Source organism: Callorhinchus milii, unplaced genomic scaffold (genome assembly GCF_018977255.1).
Source record: "Callorhinchus milii isolate IMCB2004 unplaced genomic scaffold, IMCB_Cmil_1.0 Scaffold16, whole genome shotgun sequence".
Lineage (NCBI taxonomy): Eukaryota > Metazoa > Chordata > Chondrichthyes > Chimaeriformes > Callorhinchidae > Callorhinchus > Callorhinchus milii.
This window is the reverse complement of record NW_024704757.1, coordinates 10,801,397-10,823,196: the sequence shown is the minus strand read 5'-3', so window position 1 is coordinate 10,823,196 and position 21,800 is coordinate 10,801,397. Positions and strand designations below refer to the sequence as shown.

General features: G+C 48.2%; 2 protein-coding genes across 4 annotated transcripts in view; one reads left to right on the top strand and one right to left on the bottom strand.

Moving 5' to 3' along the window:
- The window catches only part of LOC103178750 (coronin-7), a 53,134-nt gene extending 44,926 nt beyond the window's left edge, over nt 1-8,208 (top strand). For both annotated transcript variants that reach the window (XM_007893664.2, XM_007893663.2), the window contains exons 21-28: nt 174-259; nt 621-762; nt 1,201-1,290; nt 1,586-1,702; nt 2,414-2,549; nt 2,766-2,857; nt 5,681-5,767; nt 7,192-8,208. In XM_007893664.2, coding sequence (XP_007891855.2) covers nt 174-259; nt 621-762; nt 1,201-1,290; nt 1,586-1,702; nt 2,414-2,549; nt 2,766-2,857; nt 5,681-5,767; nt 7,192-7,200 — 759 coding nt within the window. In that variant the 3' untranslated portion in view covers nt 7,201-8,208. The remainder of the gene's footprint in view (nt 1-173; nt 260-620; nt 763-1,200; nt 1,291-1,585; nt 1,703-2,413; nt 2,550-2,765; nt 2,858-5,680; nt 5,768-7,191) is intronic.
- Nucleotides 8,209-12,388: 4,180 nt separating this feature from the next.
- Nucleotides 12,389-21,557, bottom strand: anks3 (ankyrin repeat and sterile alpha motif domain containing 3). Of its 2 annotated transcripts, none has more exons than XM_007893658.2 (16): nt 21,509-21,557; nt 20,585-20,772; nt 20,257-20,455; nt 19,252-19,373; nt 19,010-19,091; nt 18,505-18,640; nt 18,148-18,318; nt 17,556-17,681; nt 16,891-17,009; nt 16,254-16,421; nt 15,499-15,623; nt 15,128-15,269; nt 14,518-14,690; nt 14,029-14,123; nt 13,556-13,646; nt 12,389-13,220 (listed from the first exon to the last, which is right to left on the bottom strand). In XM_007893658.2, exons 2-15 carry the CDS (start codon nt 20,752-20,754, stop codon nt 13,561-13,563), a joined length of 1,914 nt encoding a protein of 637 aa, XP_007891849.1. In that variant the 5' UTR covers nt 20,755-20,772; nt 21,509-21,557; the 3' UTR covers nt 12,389-13,220; nt 13,556-13,560. The 2 variants fall into 2 exon arrangements, with proteins under 2 accessions (XP_007891849.1, XP_007891848.1); XM_007893657.2 differs by having other exon boundaries at nt 20,585-20,910; nt 21,509-21,549.
- Nucleotides 21,558-21,800: the final 243 nt, after the last annotated feature.

Here is a 21,800-nt window from a genome sequence, read left to right as displayed (position 1 = left end):
GCTTATGAGTGCATGCATGTGAGATTTTATGGATTTCATCAGCTAGCTGTTGTGTTTGAGTTTATTTCTTCTTTCACCTATTCTCTGTGTGGGTGGTTATACACACACTACTCCCTGTGCCACGGAGCACTGCCCAGGTGTTGCTAACACTAACACTCCTCCTTGTTGTGTAGGAAGGCCCAGGTCCCGAGAGGAATCGTGGTGCCCGGATCCTGTGGGTGTGCGGTGGCCAATATCTGCTGGTCTCCGGCTTCAACAGGTAAACCCGGGGGAGTGAGGCCAGGGGATGTAGGAGTGAGGCCAGGGGTGTCTAAGAATGAGGCTGAGGGATTGGAGTGAGGCCAGCGGGGCTAGGAGTGAGGCCACAGGTGTAGGGGATGACAGACCCTGCTTGCTGGGGGCGGGGTAGGGGGATGTGGGTGGGGTGTTATTGAGGTTGGGTAAGGGGCACAGGGGCAGCAGAGAATGACCAAAACTAAAGTGCCTGGGCAGTGGGGAGGCAGCAGCCACACTTACATTGTTAATTAGAGAAACAATGAGCGGCTACCAGGCTGGGATTGGGAGCTGTGAAGGGAGACTTGAGGCACGTGGCTGACGCTGCCCATTTCCTGTGCCCACAGCCTCAGTGAGCGACAGGTCTACCTATACAAAGCGGAGGCTCTCTCAGCGGGTGTTGTGGCCACTGCCAGCCTTGACATGGCTCCGTCTACGCTCATCCCTTTCTACGATGAAGACACCAGGACCGTTTTCCTCACTGGAAAGGTAACGTCGGGTTGCAAATCTCGGTTATGCTGGGACGGGAGCCTTGGTTGTGTGAGGTGCACCGTGCCAGCAGTAGGGGACAAAGGTTGTGGGAACGATGGAGGAAAGTGTGCCGGCAATGGGGGAGTGTGCCGGCCTGCGAGGTTCTGTGTGGGGCTGTGTCAGCAGTGGGGGAGAGTGCCGGGCTGTACTGGTGGTTATAGTGGTGGGATGCGCTGGGTCAGGCTGGGCTGTGTCTCATCGGCTCTGCTTTTTGACCGTGCTTACGGTCAACTACCCTCTCCCTTTCCGCCGGACTCGGGGGTCAGACCCCGCCACCGTCGAGCACACTGGGACGCTACCCAGCGTGAAGGGCGCCATATAAATGCAAGTTGTTGTTGTTGCTAACATGTTACAGTTCCTCTGACATGTTCCTCTGACTGGCACTGCGTCTCACAGGGCGACACCAAGGTTTGCATCTTTGAGATCCAGACGGAAAATCCACACTTCTTGGAATGCAGCACTTTCTGTTCGGCGGACTTGCACAAGGTACAGGAGAGCGCTGCACTGTTTACCAACCAATACAGTCACTACACTTGACGAGATTCTCTGTGAAGGGTGTTATAGACGCTATACCGAAAGCAAGCATTAAGGATTATTGTTCAATTGATTAATAGTAAATTTGGAATCTTTGCACTCAAGAGTTTGCATTCATGTCAATGCAAGGCGGTGGGGGCAGCAACATTGGGATGGTTGAGAATGGAGTCAGTGCTGGGCGTTAGTTTGCTGACCCAGCGGCTCAATGGCTTTACTAATCTGTGGCTGTTCCTTTGCTGCTCTCCAGGGCTTTGGCTTCCTGCCCAAGACTGAGTGCAACGTGCGGGAGGTGGAGTTTGCCCGCGCCTGGCGCCTCAGCCACAGCTCATTAGAGATGGTGCTGTTCAGCGTTCCTCGAGTGAAGGTACTTTGTGTGCTCAGTGTGTGACAGTGAGGTGCTGGCCCTGTGGGAGCACTTTCTGCCCTTCAGTGTGTCGGTGGTAACCGAAACTACACAGATTCACTGTCAGCCATGATTCTTGTCAAACTCTATCAATGTCAGTCAGAAAGTTGTGCATTTGAGCCCCAATGGTGCTCACAGTTGAGGTTGACAGTAATGCTGTGCTGGGAGCGTGCTGCATGGTCAGAGGTACCATCCTTCGGAAGAGACTTTAAGTCGCGTTGCCGTCTGCCTATTCAGGTGGATATTAAACATCCTGTTGCATTGGAAGAAGAGCAGGGAGTATCTTGGTATCCTGCTCGATATCCCGCTAGAACACTTTTACCTCTATCCCTTTGCCTTGCCCCTTCCTTGCCCAGCTTTGCACCTGAAGAACTTCCTCTTCATCATGCCTACAGTCTCACCCCCCCCCGGTTCAGCTTCGTGCTCCGCCATTCTCAAAGCGCTCTGGGGCGCTACCCTGTGTGAGGGACGCAATATAAATGCAAGTTGTTGTTGTTGATATCCTGCTTGAAGTAAAACAGGCTACTGGGAATGTTGGGACAAAGTCTGCTGGGTCTGTCAGATTTCAGAGCAATTCTCCCACACGCACCCCTGCAGCTCCTGGGCTGTGTTTACAGTGTTGCCCTCGGCCTTTCTTTGTCTAATTATTATTCCTGTTTTCTGGCCTAACAGAAGGAATTCTTCCAGGATGATATTTTCCCGGAGACCAGTGTTTGGTGGAAGTTCGCGCTCTCCGCCTCCGCCTGGCTTTCCGGCTCCAACCAACAACATCAGAAAATCAGTCTGCAACCCAGCAATATGACACCAGGTAGGTCAGCATGTCAGGTACTCAGTGGCTGCTCTACACAAGCTTGTATGATTTGCACACTGGTGTGATGTTACATGGGAATGCCCACAAAATATACAGTCAATTTACTTTACAGAATGTTCTGCGAAGCACTTTGAGACATCTCGAAGACATGATAAGGCGCTATGTCAAATACAAGGATCATCATTATTATTATTATTATTATTTGACCCACAGTCAGTGCCGCCCCCAAAGAGGCTCCAGTCAGGAAATACCCTACCTCAGCGTTCTACCTGGAGGAGAAAACAGACGATCAGAAGAAAGAGGAGGTAACGCGTTTAGCCAAGTAATGTGTCTGTACTGTGATAATTCCTCATTCATTCAGCCATTATATACCAGTGGATTTTATGTCAGCTGACGGAGGAAGCTCCACTGTCTCTCTATAGTCCCACTCTGGTTAACCACCCGACTCTGCTGTATAACAGCATCACTCTGGGTTTGGTCACCAGCTGATGCTAGAACAAGCTATGTGCCCCCAATCTAATCCCACTCCCTACTCTTTCCACGTTACCCTTCCCAGTTTTTCTCAAACAGTTGTCCTTTGGGATCTGTCAGACATCAAGTCCTGGATAAGAGCTAACTTTCTACAGTTGAACGTCAACAAGATCGAGGCCCTCCTGATTAGCTCCCGTCAGCACCTCCACACCTCAGGCACTGACAGCACCACCATACAAGGATGCGCACTCCACCTTACTAAGGCAGTCCGGAACTTTGGTGTCTTGTTTGACCCTCAACTATCCTTTCTACCCCACATCCGTGCCATGTCCCGCTCTCTCTTACCCCACCTCTGCAACATCTCCCGGCTCCGCCACTGTCTCACACCATAGGCCGCCGAGACCCTCATACACGCATTCATAACATCCAGGCTCAATTACGCAAACTTCCTGCTTGTCGGCCTCCCCAACTCCACCCTCCATAGGCTGCAGATCATCCAGAACTCTGCAGCCCATGTCATCACCCCCACTAGGCTCCACGACCCTATCACCCCCATCCTCACCCGACTCCACTGACTTCCCATCACACAGAGGGTACAGTTCAAGATACTGTTCCTCATCCTCAAAGCCCTCCATAGCCTTGCTCCACCCTACCTCTGCGGCCTCCTAACCCCCTACTATCCTGCCCACTTCCTCTGCTCAGCAGGCTCACATCCCCTGCATTGCCCATTCCTCCATTGGTGGGCGGGCCTTCTGCCACTCTGCCCCCACCCTCTGGAACTCCATCCTGCTGTCCCTCCCCTTGCCCCTTCCTTGCCTCCTTCAAGACCCATCTCAAGACCCTCCTCTTCGACCGTGCCTTCAGTCACCCTCCTTCCCCCTCTGCCCTCCACCCTGCACGATCCTAACCCACAGCTCAGGTCCGAAACACTAATTGTCCAGCACCTTGGGACGTCCTACCAACGTGAAAGGCGCTATACAAATGTAATTTTGTGGCTGTTTTTGTTGTTGTTTCATACAGTGTTCACAGTCTTGAATTTCACATCTGTTTGTGCTAACGTGTTCCATAGTCTAACAGTCTTGGGAAAAGAATCAGACCTTCCCATTTGTTTTCCTTGTGATAATAAAGTTCGGCCTCTTGTTTCTGACTCAAGATTGACAAAGTTAGTTTGACTCAGTCTGGTGAAGGGTCGGTAAAGACCTCGGGACACAAATTAAACATTGGAAAGTTAAGAGTAAGAAAGGAAGTCATCTGGAACTTTTTGTTAAGGCGTAAATTGTGGAATATGTTACCAGGGAAGCAGACATTATGCTGTCATTTGTTTGAGGCATTTTGGAGAGAGCTTATAGAGAGATGGGCTGAAACCAGTCAAGACTGGCTGTTGGATCTCACTTATTTTTCTGCTCTTAAACATTCTTATGTTCAAACTGGTGCTATATTTAGAGAGAAAGTGAGTCAGAGAGAGAGAGAGAGAGCGAGAAAAAAACAAGCACACATCTCAGACAGACCCATATGCCAGACAGAGGAATGTCCTCTTCAGAGAGAAGATAGTGTCAGACTGAAAACACTGTTCCCGAGCTGACAGCAGACTTGCTTTCGTTGGAGAAGTGAAGTTTCAGAGGAGACGTGATCCATGTCCTAGAATGGTGAAGGTACGGATGTGGGCAGGTTAATTCATGTAACTGAATCAAAGTCCAAAGAACTTGCATTTTTATAGTGTAAAATACCTCAACTCACTTCGCTGGTAATTATTGCCAAATGTAGTAACTGTTTTTGTAAACAAATTTTCAAACTTCTTGGAACGTACCTATGGCTCCCTCTCCTTCCGCTCAGCATCGACCTCAGCCTCGTCCTTGTACACAACAACAAATTGCATTTATATAGCGGCTTTCACGTCGGGAGGACATCCCAATTGCTCCAAGGCGTTAACCCACATGTGCTATATAAACGCAAGTTGTTTTTATTGCCATTTTGGACACTGCAAGGTCCCCCACACAGTTATGTTGTGAATTTATCTGAAGGCTGATTGAGTAGGACATGGAGAGAAATTCTCTTTTCTTTTGAATCGTGTCATGGAAACCTGGATGTCTTCCTGAATAGGAAGATGAGTTCTCGATTTGACAGCATCTCTGCCAATGAAGCACTCTTTCACAACTTTGTTGGAATGTCAGCCTGGATTGTAAGCTCAGGCCCCGAGGTAGGTCTTCTGACCCAGTAGCAAACGTGCTACCAACTGAAATACACATGAGCTGGTTAATTATCTGCAAGCAAATTACGGATACTGGGATCTGTTGCAATGGACAGGGTAGATCGATGCGATGGTCTTTTGTTTTTCTTTACTTCTGTTCCAGTCTCCCTCGGAGTGTGACACTGTCAGTGGGTCTACTAGCACTTGGTATCCAGTACGGTCTCACCATTCTCCTGGTATTACTGAGAGAGAATGGCAAGAGGGGTTTGACCTCCTGGCTGGGATTCCCTCCCACCCCTGTTCATTTAAAGAACAACCCTAGGGAGTAAGCTGCAAATAGCACTGGTGTTGCGATACACGGCAAAGCAGCTGTGAAGTGCTCCAGGATGCTATCTCGTATGAAGGGCGCTATATGAACGCAAGGTGTTGTTGTTACACTTCAGGGTCTCACTACATTCTCCCCCTGCAGCTGCTGAGTGCAATGGTGGCAAAGCTGGGAAACCTGGATGACCCCCTTCCTCAGGATGCATTTGAGGGGGTGGACGAGGAGGAGTGGGTGAGTAAAGTCAGTGCTTCTCAGGTGCAGCACCAGGGTTGGCTAACGTGTCACAAAATCCACAAAGTATAAAAACACCACAAGCCACAGAGTGCCTGCCTTGTGGTAGCTATGCAGCTGCATTCTACTTTGGGTGGCAGATGATTTTTCTACATTAAAAGGTTTGACTGATTAAGACACATCACGCACAAACACTCACACACAAACATACCCACACAGAAAGTTGGGATAATACATGGACATGGATTTGAATTTGGCTGAAGGGAATGAAGCAGAGGTTAGTTGTTAGGTGAGCTTGCTCAGTAAAAGGTCTTTACATTTTCATATGGCTTCAAAAATCAGGGGAAACTGAGGAATCAAAGAGGCAACAAAGATCTTGCAAAGAGAACTTGATAGGTAGAGTATGCACCTACTCAATAAGACAGAACCTGCCAAACAAGCTGAACAACATATATGTTTGATGGTTGACTCATCATTCACCATGTCAAAACACCATAAGGCACCAATTAACACGACAAACAGGATGCTTTTTGTTTCGTAACATAAGAACATAATAAGAACATAAGAAATGCTAAATGAAAAAAGACCACCTTCCTGACGGTCGCATGCACACATGTCCCAAACTACCTATGTATTATATCCCATAATGTTATTTCCTAAAAGAAAACAAAATCTATCTAATCTGTGCTTGAAAGAATCAACGCTTCCTGTTTCAACCGTCTCTCCAGGGAGCCTGTTCCACAGGTTCACTATTCGCTCACTGAAATGGTGTTTGTGTAGATTCGTTCTGAATTTCCTCCCCTTCAATCGCAGGCTGTGTCCTCCGGTTTTACTATACTGGACAAGTTGAAACAGCCGGTCACAATCTATACTGTGTTGCCCGTTTAGAATCTTAAAGACAGCAATCATGCCTCCTCTCAATCTTCTCTTTTCCAGCATGAACATGCCCAATTTACTTAGTTGCTCCTCATAGTCCAGTCCTTCCATTCCCTCAATCATTTTGGTTGTCCTTCTCTGTATCTTCTCGATTTCTCTAATATCCTTTTTGTACTGTGGTGACCAGATACTCTAAGTATGGTCTCACCAATGATTTATACAGTGGCAGGACTACCCACTATTTCGACTTGCTATTCTTGCTCCTTCTGTCTCCCTCTTTCTCTCTCTGTTTTTTAATTCATTTTCTCTCTGTCTCTTCCTCTTTCTCCATGTTTTTCTCTATCTGTCTCTCCCTGTTTCGCTCATTTCCTGTGCATGTTGTTAATATCACAGCTGTCACCCTACTGCAGATTAATCTCAGTGGTTAGGTGGTGCAGACTGCATAGCTGTTTATAGGGTTACAGGTGACTTGTAGTGTGTTAGAATGACTTGTTACTCAGTGGTGTACCCAACCCGATCACTAACCTGTCACTCTCCTGGTTTTGCAGGACGAATAGTTCACCACGATTGACCTCTGCACAGCACAGTGTTTCATCTCCTAATGGCTGAGCTCAGCCTTTCTGTCTGCCTGAGTGCCATTAATCAGAAGTGCACTGACAAACCCCTAGCCTGCTCCCTGAACCTCAATGCAGCTTGTTCCTAGCTCCCCATTGAGCCTTGCTTTCCATTGCAACTTGCTTCCTATTGTAGCTTACCCTCCATTGCATCTCTCTCCCCAACCCCATCTGCCTTGCACCTCACGTCCTCTGCTTTATCCCCCCTCATTTCTTGCTCACTCTCAAGTACCTAAGCCTCACTCACTGCTCACACCTGTGCCGCACTCCCCAGCCACACACAAGCGTGCCTCATTCCTGGTCCCCTGCAGGCACAGCTGGACCTTCCACCCACATCTGTTTTGCATTTTGCCGGTTTCTTTACTAATTGGCAATCAGGGTTTGATAAATAAAAACCTTCAGGTTAAAAAAGGGAATTTTGTTGTGCTGCTTCTTTCTTCTGCTGAATTGGGAAAAAGGTCTGCAGTGTATATCAGAACCTTTCCTGTGCCCTGCCCAGGAATGTGAGAGCAGCCAGAAAACAAAAACCTTCACAAGAGTGAAATTCTCAAGTCAGGGACAGATTTTAGCTTTATAGAGTTAAGCTACTGAGAGGAAAAGAAGCTCTTTAGGCGAAAGAAGGAAACCAAATTTTCAGGCAACTTGTAGCAATTAAACACATATCAATGCTACCTCTGTTTTTCTAAATCACTCTTTTTATTAATCCCACTGTCCAGCTCTCTCCTGATATCCCTAATGCATCAGTTCTGTTCCTTATCCTGCTCTGTTCTGAATGATTCTATTGATCCAGACTCAGTAGCCACATAACATACTGATTTCCACACACTGTAACAACCCTCTGAGTGAAGAAATTCCTTCTAACTGCTCCCTTCATTCATTTTTCTGTTAACAATGCTGAGACTGTGCTGCCTTGTTACTTTTTCCCCAACTAAAAGTAATAGTTATTCCCCATCTACTTGTCATGGCTCTTCATTATTTTAAATACCTCCATCATATTTCCACTCAATCTCTGTACTCAATCTCTGTGTAATTAATGTACAGAAAAACAGCTGCCTCAACTCGAACAACTGACAAAGCTGCACCAGCCACAGCACTTTCCCCTTGGACACTGTGCAGGGACGGTACAGGATGTGTTGCTGTGAATTGTTTCCTGATATAAACATTGCAGGAAAAAAGATGGGTTCGGTCTGGACAGGGCTCCTGTTTTAATCCCTTCACGTGCGAACATGAAAGACTTTGTTTCCAGGAGTGTGTTGGAATGGTTCACAGGAAAAAGTGCTTCCTCACCTCAGGAGGAGCCAACACATCTCTACTCTTTGTAATGAGTTGTTCAACCCAAGCTTTGCCAAAGGCTGGGATCAGCCTGATTCCTGGGCTCACGGACACGGAGTGGCTGACCATCGATACACTCGATGCTAGGAAACATTACTCCTCTGACCAACTACCTGTCAGACATCTGGTCTGATTCATGTCCACTGCCACAGGTGGGCAAGCTTTCAGACACTTTACCCCTGCCCTAAGGAATTCTCTTTCTGAATTCCCCCACCTTGCCAATCAGTGAGAAGCGCTGTCAGTCAGTGAGACTCACTGTCAGTCAGTGAACACTGAGACAATGCTTTACTCTTTTGGGGCCACTCAGGGCGCCCAGGATGAATCTCTGCAGTCGGGAATAAGAGCTTCCAAGCATTTTACTGCACACATATCACATTCCCCAAAGGAGATTGAAGTTTCTTGAATCTTTAAGAAACTATAGGTATAATTAACCAGGACATCCTGAAACTCGAGGAGCTGTCTAACCTGCTTTATTTGAAATATATTTTTCCAGAACAGGGTGCAGCCAAATGGCATGTTAGCATTTGCACGTCTGTTTGTTGTAATACTCCCTCCTTCGCAGCACTTTTCTCCCTCTCCCTTCTCAATCACTCTGCTCCTGATCCTCGTCACTCCCCATTCAATTCTGCTTGATCCCTCTCTTGATCATGCTGATGACCTTCCTTTCCTAAACACTGTAGACAACTAGAATTACAGCTGCGTTTAGCTCACGTATGTCAGAGTGAGACAGGAAATGGTCAAGCACTTGAGGGTTAAACAAGAGGGAGCATCTGAATTGAGCTCAAAGTGTGAAATGTGCTGGCATTCTGCCCTGGACATTGAGGATACTTAAAACAGCCATTGTAATAACAACAACAAATTACATTTGTATTGCACCTTTCGCATCGGGAGGACAACCCAAGGCTGTGTACCATGAAATATTCTTAAGATTTCTAGTTGCAGAAACGTGAGAAACTGGAATTAAATCTAACTATATATAGAGTAAGATACAACTGTGAAAGCAGTTGCACAGGCTGTCCAGAGCAAAGGAGGATCTACATTCTGCAAACAGCACAAGGATCTGGGCCAACTTCATTCATAAAGTGGTTTCAGTTATTGAAGGTGCAAAATGAGGTGGATTATAGACTGGTTGCGGCAGAGTTAACCTGTACAGTGTATCAACAATAACAAAATTACATTTGTATAGAGCATTTCACGTCAGGAGGATGTCCCAAGACGCTGGACAATCAGCATAGTGAGCGGGAGGTTAGCAGGGGGTTAGGAGGTCGCAGAGGTAGGGGGAAGCAAGGCCGTGAAGGACTTTGAAAGTGAGTACTAGGATCTTGAACTGCATCCTCTGTGCGATGGGAAGCCAGTGGAGTCGGGCGAAGATGAGGATGATAGGGTCACGGAGCCTGCTGCAGGAGAGGACACGGGCTGCAGAGTTCTGGATGATCTGCAGCCTATGGAGAGAGGAGTTGGGGAGGCCGGCAAGCAGGGAGTTTGCATAGTCAAGCCTGGACATTACGTATGCGTGTGTGAGAGTCGCGGCAGCCTACGGTGTAAGACAGTGGTGGAGCCAGGTATGTATCAGTATGTTTCACTTGTGTCTCCAGTTGGGTTAGGGCTTTGATTTATGGATGATTTCACTGACCGCTGAGCCAGTAAAAAGAGGCATAAATTTAAGGATTAAAAATGAGAAAGATGGGATTTCTTTTTTAGATTCAATAACAACTTTTAAGAGAGAAGTGATTTGATAACTTTTAAGAGAGAAGTAGATAATTATTTGGGGAGGATAAGTTTGCAGGGCTATGGGGAGAGAGCGGGTGAATGGGATTGATTTGGATAGCTCTTTTCAAAGAACCGGCAGACATGATGGGCCTCCTTCTGAGCTGTATAATTCTATGATTCTGTGATTATTAAAGATTGTGAAATGCTTCAAAGAAAATAGCTATTTAAACCAAGCCCGTAACAACATTTAAAATGGAATTGGCTTAAATACATAGACGAAATATTGAAAGTTACAGGGGGAAATGAAGAATGAGATGATGAGAGGAAACAGTGGGGAGGGGAAGACGAACATCACATACACATTTGGAGGATACCCTCTGTACAAGACACCAAGATCTCTGCTGACACTCTGAAAGAAATATGAAATACAGATCAGTAGGCACCGCGCAGCTTGTGGATCAGTCCCTGTGTTGTTCATGTTTCAAACACACACACACAGACCTCACCTACAGTACTAATCTTGCTCCCCTTTCAGTGTCTATTTCTGTTGAGTGTTCAGTCAATAGCATACAAGCGCCCTCTAATGCTGGATTATTCAACGTACATGCATGGCACTGGCCCATTGGATGTACCCGTATACCGAGGCAAGCAGGAAATTACTGCCCTACTTTGTGTATCTCGTACCAAATTGAGACCGGAACAACTGCACTGCAGCTAGTGTGAGCACTTAGACATTTTCTGTATCGGAGGCTATTACGTCCACTTTACCTGTACCATTGTTTTCCAAATCATGTTTCAGAAGGGAGTACTCTCGTTTGAGGTCAGAAGGGGTTAAAGTCCTAAAATGGGACTTTGAACTCGCAATCTAGGCTAGGCAGAGGTGCTGACCTACAATTCTCTCTTCATAATAATAATCCTTCCATTTGATAAAACGCTTTTCACGTCTTCTAGACATCTCAAAGCGCTTCACAAAATATACCGTAAAGTGAATTGACTGTATATTTGTGGGTGAAACGCGACAGCCAATTGCGGATAGCAGTGTCCCACAAACAGTGGTGGATTGAGTGACCAAATTATTATTTTTTTGAGGGATTATTGTCCCCAGAAAAGTGATCCACCAATTGACTAATAACCAGGTTCCTCCTTACTGCTAGGTAAACAAAGGCGTGTGGAGTAAGGAAATTTGCCCAACATTTTGCCCTGCTGGGAATAGAACCCAGGTCTCTCACTTGCCAGGCGAGTGCTCTAACCACTAAGTTACAGGAGTTTCCCAATAAATGGGTCCGTTTACTTCATGGCTGTGCACAAAGTGGTTGCTACAACCAGTGTCAACTTACAGTAAATTCACGTCACAGCAATTCCATGTTGCTGTTTATACACATGGTAGCAAATGCAAGTATTACTGTATTACCAAATCACCATCTTTTTACTAATCCCATAATCTAGCTCTTCCCACAGCCCTTAATATTCTTTTTTTTACCCCTCCACTTAAGTGTTTACCCAGTTGGCTTCTAAATGATTCCATTGATGAAGCCTCACTAGGCACTTATGATGGGTAGTGAATTTGAAACTGACAACCTTCTGAGTGAAGGAATACCTCTAACCTCTACCGTATTTTCTCAGCAATCAACCGAGATTATACCCGTTACCAATTCCCCAACTGAACAGTTTTCCCTCACTATCCAGTCCTGTCGCTTCAGTGTACTAAACACCTCTATTCTATCCCTTCTGCTCCAGTGGAAATAGCTCCAATTTTAGCCTCTCATTTCATGCACTTGTTTCATACCCAGTGTCATCTGAGTGAATCTGGACTGCACCCTCCATGTGTCTAGGTCATAGATTCTATAATTGAGAACCCAAAACTGAACCCAATACTCCCAACTGCAGCCTAAACTGTCTTCTACAATTTCAATGGGTATCTTACTTTTAAATCTATTTCCTCAGTTTAAAATGCCAGAACTCATTTGCCTTCACGATAGCTTTCTGTACCTGTCACCCCACGTCCAGTGATTTAAGAAGCCATCAGCAGACATCCCAGTGTCCACGTTAGGGATGAAATCCATTGAGTTAATTTAAGAAACAAACACAGTTTTTTTCCATTGAATCTTATTTTATTTCCTGGATAAATGCTCGTTGAATCATCCACGTTTGTTCTGGGTAATCTCATACACTGCAGCTATACTGTGTATATACTATACAGGCAGGGCTGCTGCTCTAACATTGTGATTATTTGAGTAGATAGTATTTAATGCAGTAATTAACAGAGAGGCCCCTTACATCTCCCCTGCCTCACCAAAAAAGTCACATAAACATCCCAAACACATGGAAAACCCTCACCCACTCAGGGCTGCAATAGCAGGAGGTTATTATAGGAAGAAACTGTATCCAACATAGAGTGCCCTGCACATGGCAACACACTGGCCTATTACCAATAAACCATTGGCCAAAAAGCCATTGGCAGACATCCCCGAACAATGAGAGCTTTGGACTAGTACATTTGCACCCGTTTCTCTGCAGGGGAACAAAATCTCAAGTCAGTTTGAGACCCACACCTGGTCTTCACGCTTGGGTAGACTTGTCACCCAGCAAAACCAACATCCATCAAACATTGATCAGCACTGTGAGAGTAATCGCACTTTGTGAACAGTCCCCATGGCCACATTTGCTGCTCAGAGCAGGCCACCCATTCCGAAAAGCACAGACCAATCAGCAAGCTGACGGCTGCTTGTCTGGGAAGTTTTGTCCCATGGGAGCGGCTCCGGTTCCAGGCCGGGCTCTGGGCAGTCGTCCCTCGCACCGATAGGCGTCACCATCGTCTGCAAGTCTGGAGCGAGAGCAGAAATGTTCCTTTGCTTCAGGCACTTTCACCCTCCGTCCTGTCAGAGAAGACTGGATTTCACACATTCCCTCCAGACCTCAGGCTTTAAACATCCATGGAACAGAGAAATAGAAAATATTAAAACGCTGGCAACAGCAGAACTGAAGATTCCACTTGCACTCACACAGCACATTTCATGTAGGATGATCATCTCAAAGAGTTTCGAAGAGATGATGGGGAGCCTGGCATGGATGAGGTAATGGACAGCTGCAGAATTCTGTATGAGTTGAAACTTACAGTTTAGAATGATGGAGAAACATTCATATCTGTCATGCAAGAGTCCCCAGTAAAAATCACTGGATGAGTACTGATCAACAAGTTTCTCCGCTGGGGGCAGAGCTGGGTTGTGAAGAGCAACAGGTGGAACATGCAACTCACCATAGTTAGAGGTCAGCTCTCCGTGTCCACTCCACATTGTCTGAATTCAGCAGTTTTTCCAGGTTCTGTTCCACCACACGCAAAGCCTCACCTGCAATGTACATATATCCGCACACACAGTGAGACAGCCTCTTAATAATAGCAGACCAGCTCCCGGAGACGCACAGAGACTTGCAATCCTCATGGTGAGGGCAGACAAGCAGAAAGCAGCGAAAAAGAGGGAAGACTCCCAGTTGCACCTCCGCCTGAAGAAACGAGCACAGAGGAGTTTCCTACTGCAATGGAACAATAGAGAAGACAGTACCAGCTCTGGTACAATAATCTCACTCATCTAATTCAGGACTTTGCTGCCAAGGTTTGCTCACAATACCTGCTATTGTGTCTGTTATAAGCTGTTGTGGCACATGCAGCTTCTAACAGGACAGCAAGACTCCCTCTATTGACCATATCCAATACCCAAAGCAATTACTCACATTCCTTAGGGATCCTGGCTTGCTTCCTGGACTGCATGCTTCTCCTCTGCCCTCCTGCATCGATGGACCGGGCTGTCTGCTCGGTCTGGGACTCTCTGGGGGAAGGGATGATAGGAATGAGACAATCTTGCTTTGCATTAGCTCCCGTGGTCCCACATATAGTGGGTTGGAGCCAGTGACAAATCCCCAGCTCAAAGTGCAGCCCATTAACGAGAAACACTGCAATGGGTTACAGCAATTACTCATGGAGACATTCTCTTACACAGCAGGATTCTATACCACCTGGAACATCAGGAGACTTCACCTGGGCAGAATCACTGTGTGTGCCAGTGGCCAGTCTCACCTCCAGTGACAGGATTGATAATAGGTAAACATAATACTGGTCACCACTAGACGTGGCAATCATGCTGCACGTCACCAGTTTGCTTCTCTGCTGTACGCTAGCATGATGTACTTTATCCCCGCCGCTCCCTGGCCCTGCAAACTCACTGGACGTGCTCTAGGATGATGGCACCGTGCTCACAAAGACCCTGCGTCTCTTTCACCCGCTTCTGGTGCTGCTGCCAGGCTATTTTATCCTCCATCAAAAAGCTTTCCACAATGGTGCGCAGCTCCCGTTCCTGAGTCACCTGCCCCGACAGCATCTCCACCTCTTCACATTTCTACAGAAGTCAACAGCACAAGGCACAATGGCGTGAAATAACACAGGAAACCAGCCACAGATGATAATAATCCTTACCATTGATTATAGCGCTCAGAATGTCAGAACATCACAAAGCACTTCACAAATTATTGCCAAATATATTGTCTACGTGTAGACAAATGCGACATCTAATTGGCATGCAGCAACAATCTACAAGCAGCTGTGAAATGAGGGCCTAATTTATTTGGAGAATTGTTGGCTAGATGAGAGGAGCAGCTTCTGGATAATCACTCAATCTGCTCGAGAATCCACTGGACCTAGGACAGGATTGAGCACTGTGTGGGTGACACATGCATTCACCCACTGAGCCACCAGGAAGTCGCTGGTGCCAAATATATCGTAGTGGCTGGCTGTTACATACACACGCGCACACACGCACGCGCAGAGCCTTATTACCTTGTGCAGCTGAATGGCCATTTCCTGCATTTCAGTCTCGAGGCGATCGGCGTAGACCTGCTCCATTGTGTGGCTGAGAGCTGGAGCATTGCTGTGCCACCGGGCAATTGCAGCAGCCATCTTCCGCTTTGGTCCAAATAATCTGCTCAGACACCGAGAATACACACACACACACCTTAGTAACCAGGTGACCAACTATCCTTCTAACATTCCCTGCATTACATACGCTTTTGAGGATTTCTACCCATTGGTGGGTCTCACGTCCATCAGTGTTTGGGAGAGCACTGAGTGGCTGATTTCACATAGTTTGTGTGTCTGGGAGGGTTTGTGGCCTGCACTTTGTGCGAATCCTGCTGATGGCGAGTACTCACGTGATGCCAACTTCTCTCAGGTCGGCCTCAGTCAGAGTGAGAAAGACCCTCAGATCCACATCCTGCTCCTCAAACACGCTCAGGTACTTCTGACAGCCGATCTGCTCCAGAAACTCAGCCAGGTCCTGTCACATGAGGGGCAGAATTCAATAACAGTGGGGAAAAAGGAGAGGGATTCTAGAAAGCAATTTAATACGTAAAGTCAATCAGCCCACGTTAACATCGAGACAATTTTCAGTCCAAAGAGACTTTGTTTAATATTTGTTTAAACATGCTAATTAGACAAAGCAGTGGGGCAATTCTGGATTTTCTCCCGATGGCGGCAGCACCTCATCATCAAGACCCAGGGTGTGGCCTTGGGTTGTATTAGTCGAAGGCAGCTCTTGGAGACCTTAATCCAAGATGAAGGCCCAGCAGTAAACCTGGCTTTCTGTTTCAATTATATTAAATGTAAAAACTCTCCACTCCTCAAGGGAGAACTCAACAAAGTGACGTCCGTGCAGCAAAGGCAAACCAGGGAGATTCGATCTCATCAAAAGGACAGCTCCTTACAGTGCTCACTGGAATGTCAGCCAAGACTCTGAACTGGAGTCCTAATGTGGGATTTGAACCTACACCCTTCTGAGACCCACTGGCACTTGGGCACACGTGACCTGATTGCAGTGAGCAAGCCCGTGACCTGCCGCAGTCTCCCCCATCCACCCCCAGCCCGATCCCCTTGCATTAGATCTCTGAGCAGGTTCCATGCCAGGTACCTGCGGTCCTTGGTGTACCAGCTCCTCCTCGTTCTGACTGGGAACCCGCTGACTGGGAATCAAATGAACTTCACTGTGACCAGACTGGGGGCTGCTGCTGCTGCTCCCGTGCCCTCGCCGGGTTCGCAGCACTCTCCTGGGAGGGGAATGATTGGCCTGGTCAGAGTCCTTAGAAGGGATGAAAGAGGGTTTACAGAGTGAGTGTTATTAAAGGCATTCCAAACATTTGCTCAATCACTGCAGCTCAAGATAGATGAAGGCACCGTAGCCAGCCAAGCTCGGTCAGAGCACACCTAACACCAATCAGCTCTGCTCCTAATGTTAACAATTATTTTTAAAAATCTCTAGCTATAATAATAATCCTTGCATTTGATATAGTGATCTACTCTCAATCCCATCTCCCCTCTTTTCCCAAGAATATTTCTATCTTTATTCTTCAGGTGTTTATTTAATTTCTTTTTAACCAGTATAATTGTTTCTGCTTCCGAAGCCACTTGTGCTAAACAGATCCAAACTCTATTAACCTTTTGTGTAAAAATATTTCTTCTGACCCCCACCCCCTTTATGTCTCCAGTAAACACACTGGAACTGATGTCCCTGGTCCCTGGCTTCTCACCACAGCGTGGCAATTCCTCACCTCGTTGCTCTCCAGGGATCCTTCGCGGCTCACGCCCAGCACTCGAGCCAGGCCCTCGCTGCAGCTACTGCTGCTTCTGCGGATGGTCATGGCATCATTGGTGAAGAAAGAGTTCTCCTCTGCATCAGGACAGCAGACAGTCAGATAAGCTTTCCAAACAATTCTCATCTAACCAATCTATTCCCCTCCTGAGGTGCCCTGGCTCGTGTTGGGGGGGGGGGGGGAAATCCCAGCCAAGCCTGATCTGACCTCATCCAATGTTCCACTTGCACGTCCAGCAAAGAGTTTTTGGATAGTGAGCCTTGGTTAATTCCCCTCCCCCTCTTTCCTAACTCAGGAGCCCTAAAGCCATTAGTAACTCTGAATGCTAATAGCACTGCTCAAAAACACGCTGACAGGGAAATATCCTAATCAAGTACCTGCTCCAGATGACAGGCTGGATATTGCCAAGTAAGGCATTGTCAAGGAATATCCACTTAGATGTGGAGTGGGCACACTATGTGAAAGGCACCTTATCTAACAAAATGCACAATTTGGTATCATGGGCGAGGTAGGCTTATGTCAACTATGGACAGCCTTAATCTCTGACAGCCTTTTGCATTGTAGAGGAGGGCTGGGCTCTTAACTTCCCAATCTCAAGGTAACTCGGCAGACCCTGCACTCACCTCTGCTGCTGTTGCTTTCTACATCCTGTTCATTTATGGGTGAAGTGACATCTCGGTTCAGGATATCCTCGTCTCCATCCTCTACCTCCTTGTTGAATGTGAGGTATCCCTGCGGAGGAAGAGACTCTGAGAGACAGAGAGAGACGTGATGTACTGGGGGATTCATAAATATGAAACCTTCTGGTAACAGGCTGTGAATCACGCTGACCCACGAGATCCCTTCATCCTCTCCACATATAATAATAATTAATCCCCCCTCCAGCCCGCTCTGCTCACATTCATCAGACTTACCGGTCTGCTCCACATCCCCCGCCCTACCATCGGTGGCCGGGCCTTCAGCCTCTCAGCCCCTAGGCTCTGGAACTCCATCCCCCAGGGTCTTTGCCTTGCTTCCTCCCTTTCCTCCTTCAAGGCCGGTCTCAAGACCTTTCTCTTCGACCGTGCCTTCAGCTCCCCTCTCGACTCTCTACCCCCTCCTCGCCCTGACCATTTCCCCTTTGCTCGGGTCCCGACCCAACTGTCCAGCGCCTTGGGACGTCCTCCCGACGTGAAAGGCGCTCTATAAATGAAATCTTGTTGTTGTTGTTGTTACCATATTGCTGCGACCACCCTTCAGCTCTGATGCCTGTGATCTGGGCCAGTGCCTGAGGCCCATCGTGAATACTGGGACCTCTCGGTTTCCGTGCATGTGGTGGGCGGGGGTCCAGGTGTCGGCTGCGGGGTGGGCAGGACTCATCGGAGGAGCTGAGATCTTCGTATAGACCTGCAGTCAACAAAGGAGGTGAAGCCCCCGTCAGTACTAACACACGCAATACCAGTTAGCCTCTTTCCTCACACTGCCCAGACAACACTGAACCTCAACCACACACATACACACCAGCTGTCAGAGGTATGCTCACACGTGTGTGCATAGACACTAGGACTTCGCTCCGCAGCAGCGTGCTCATACCTGGATCCCGGCGAATTGACTTGGACTGTGGGGCAGTGTGCAAGTCGATGAGGGTGGTGATCTTCACGTAGCCGTACGTCAGTGCTAACAAACGAGCCGTGTCCCCACTCCACGCCTTCATGTCCACCTGGACACCCTGTGCCAGAGACCAGAGTAACATTGCAATTCAACTACATGGGCTTGGCTCTGAATTACAGATCGTGCAATTAATAGAATGCCCATAACCGGAGCTGCAAGCCTCCTACTCAGTCAGCACAACACCCACACTCCCCCCATACTCCCAGACAGCATTCCCTTTTTCTCACCTCCCCTTCTCCCAGCCAGCACTCCTTGCTCCCACCAGCCAATGCTCCCCTCCCATACACATCCCCAACTCACCCTCAGACAAGTTACTTTACATTTCCTACATTGAGTTACGTTTTCCACCTGCTGACCCAGTTTACTCAAATATCAAACACCGACTCTTCGCTCATCCATTCCATTCTATAAACCAGCAGAAACATACATGGTTCAGCAGGTACTGGACGATTATTTCATGGCCTGAAGCCGCAGCTTCCATCAGAGGGGTGAATCCACACAGAGGTTCCCTGAAACCAGAGACGACAGGTTAGACAGTCATCATGAAGGATTGCAAGGGACGCCCTTGTGGGTGGGATAGAGAGGTCAGAACTGGGTTTGGGGAAGTGGGGGGGGGTGAGAGTATAACTTTGTGCAATACTTTTTTTTAAAAAAAGGCTACTTTCTGACCTCAGATTTGCGTCAGCTCCATTGTCCAGAAGGAATTTGACCATCTGTTGGTGGCCAGTGCTAGTACAGTGGAAGAGCGCTGTCCAGCCCCTGTTGTCCTTCATCTCCAGCTCAGCCCCTTGCTGAAAGACCAAGGGGGAGGAACATGGTGTCAATAACAGCCCTAGCTCTGTGCTTTATATCCACTTGTTATCAGAGTAAACACCAGACCAGTCAGGTCTGGGTGGCAAATTTAATGAAGCCGTAACGTTCAGAATAAAGTCTAACCCATGTGTATACTACAGCGCCACTGGCCCCCAGCACCACCAGACTATACACGTTGCTCGTTTCACAGGGTCCAACCCCACCCCAGTCATCTGATAACATGCCAGGATTTACATGGATTATACTGCACGGAAACAGGCCATTTAACCCAACTAGTCTATGCCGGTGTTTAAACTCCACGAGTCTCCACGCATACCTTACTATCTCCTACATTCTTCTATTCCCTTTTCTCTCATGGCTAAGGCTGTAAGAAAGTCATGATTTTTTGGTCCAAAACTTGGGGGGGGGGGGGGGGTTGTTAAAAGTTGTTTAAAGCGATACTCATTTGTATATCTCTCTCTTAAATGCATCTATACTATCTGCTTTAACCAACTTTGAGCAGTGAGTTCCACGTTCTCACTACCTTTTGCATGAAGAAGTTCCACCTAAATTCTCATTTAAATCCCTGAACTGTTATCATATTTGGTCCCCTGATTACAGATTTTCCAACAATCCTGTTATTGGTGGGCTTGCAACAATCTGTGCCCAGATGTCTGCCAGTTTCACTCTTGACCCACTCCAGCTGACTACAAGGACCCAGCTGGTCTCTGGCGGAAAATTTGGATTCGAGGAGACACTGGAATTCACTACATGAATAAGAGACTGGCACTGTCCTTAGCTTACAACTTTCCACAAGTGAGGAGATTTCTCGAAACCTGGGAGTCCAGGAAAGCAGGACTCACCAGGATGGAGTCAACAAACCTGCAGAAGGAAGTACGCAATGCTCTCGTTGCCACAGCTCGCTGCCAGCATCAGAGAGCTCTGCCCTTTATCCGTCACCAGGTTGACATCCACCCCCTCCTCTAGCAGCAGATGCGCTATGGTATCATGGCCTATGTAGGAAGCATACATCAGAGGGGTCCAGCCACCACGGTTCTTCCTGTTCAGATTCACGGTCCCTCTGTCAAGGGAGAAGGTAAAGAGATTACCCTTGCAGTCTGGCTGCCAGCCTGAAGAGAGAATGCCCAGACCATTCCCCCCACCCATCCACCCACCCATCTCTCTCTGTGTCGCCACAAATGTCCCTTACCTTCTGGCGCACTCCTTCACTACCTCGTACTGTCCGAGGGAGGATGCGGTGTGCAGATCCAGCGGCACCTCCAGCTCCTCGCAGCTGATGAGCTGTTCGAAGCCGTGCCACATGGACAGGCTGCGATTGAACAGCTCTGTCTCACTCGACTCATCGCTCAGCTCAGACATTCTGCACAAGCAGAGCTCCTGCACAAGCAGAACATCAGCCTATCAGAAAAATACCGGACGCCAACACAGTCCACGCGAACAGCCTCGAACGAAGTACCCCAAATCCAGAAGGCTTTGCGACATCCTCCTGACGTGAGGTGAGCTTTAAAATGGAAACTGTTGACGTTCAGGACATAAAAAAAAAGCGTGGTTATGGTTATTATCATCACTATGATCCTACTGGCAGGTGTGTATCATGAGGCATCACAACAACAACAACAAGATTGCATTTATAGAGCGCCTTTCACGACGGGAGGATGTCCCGAGGCGCTGGACGGTTGGGTCGGGACCCGAGCATTGGGGGGGAAACGGTCAGGGTGAGGGGAGGGGGGGGGAGGGAGCGAGGAGGGGGTAGGGAGTCGAGAGGGGAGCTGAAGGCCCGGTCGAAGAGAAAGGTCTCGAGACCGGCCTTGAAGGAGGAAAGGGAGTCCAATTCTTAGGGAAGAGTGAAGATCCCACTGCACTGTCACATCGAAGCGCTTCAGATACCGAGGACAGTGAAGCCCTTAAGATACTCCACCCTCCACACTGCCCCCCACCCCACCCCCACCCCTCCCCCCACTCAGCACTCCACACCGAGCAGATACTGACAGAGTGAAGGTTCCCCCCATCACCAGCACCACCACAACAACAACAACTCGCATTTATACAGAGGCGCCCTTCTTCTTGTATAAAAATCCCTGCTTCCAGCCAGACCCCCGACCCGGGCACTTACCCGAGGCAACCGCCGCAGCTCTCAGCAAACCCGACCCCTGGGGTGGGGGGTGGGGTGGGGGTCGGGGGGCGGTCAACAATCCGCCCGGGGATCGGCCGCCGTCCTCGACAGGTCCCGGCGGGGCCGCCGAGCAGCGGAAGCCGCGGTTGTGGGTAATGTAGTCGGGAATGGGAGGCGCGAGCGGACTACAGTTCCCACAATGCAGCGCGCGCCGCCGCCGCCGTTTTGAGTGACGTGGGGCCGACCCCACTCAGGAGGCGGCGGGGCCCCGGTGGGCACGAGGCGAGGGTTT

Coding starts and splice junctions, on each gene's coding strand:
- anks3 (XM_007893658.2), bottom strand. CDS start 20,754: ATGTCTGAGCTGAGCGATGAGTCGAGTGAGACAGAGCTGTTCAATCGC. Junction 17,682..18,147: donor AGGGTGGTCGCAGCAATATG/GTAACAACAACA, acceptor TCTGTCTCTCAG/AGTCTCTTCCTCCGCAGGGA. Junction 17,010..17,555: donor AGAAAGCAACAGCAGCAGAG/GTGAGTGCAGGG, acceptor GTCCTGATGCAG/AGGAGAACTCTTTCTTCACC.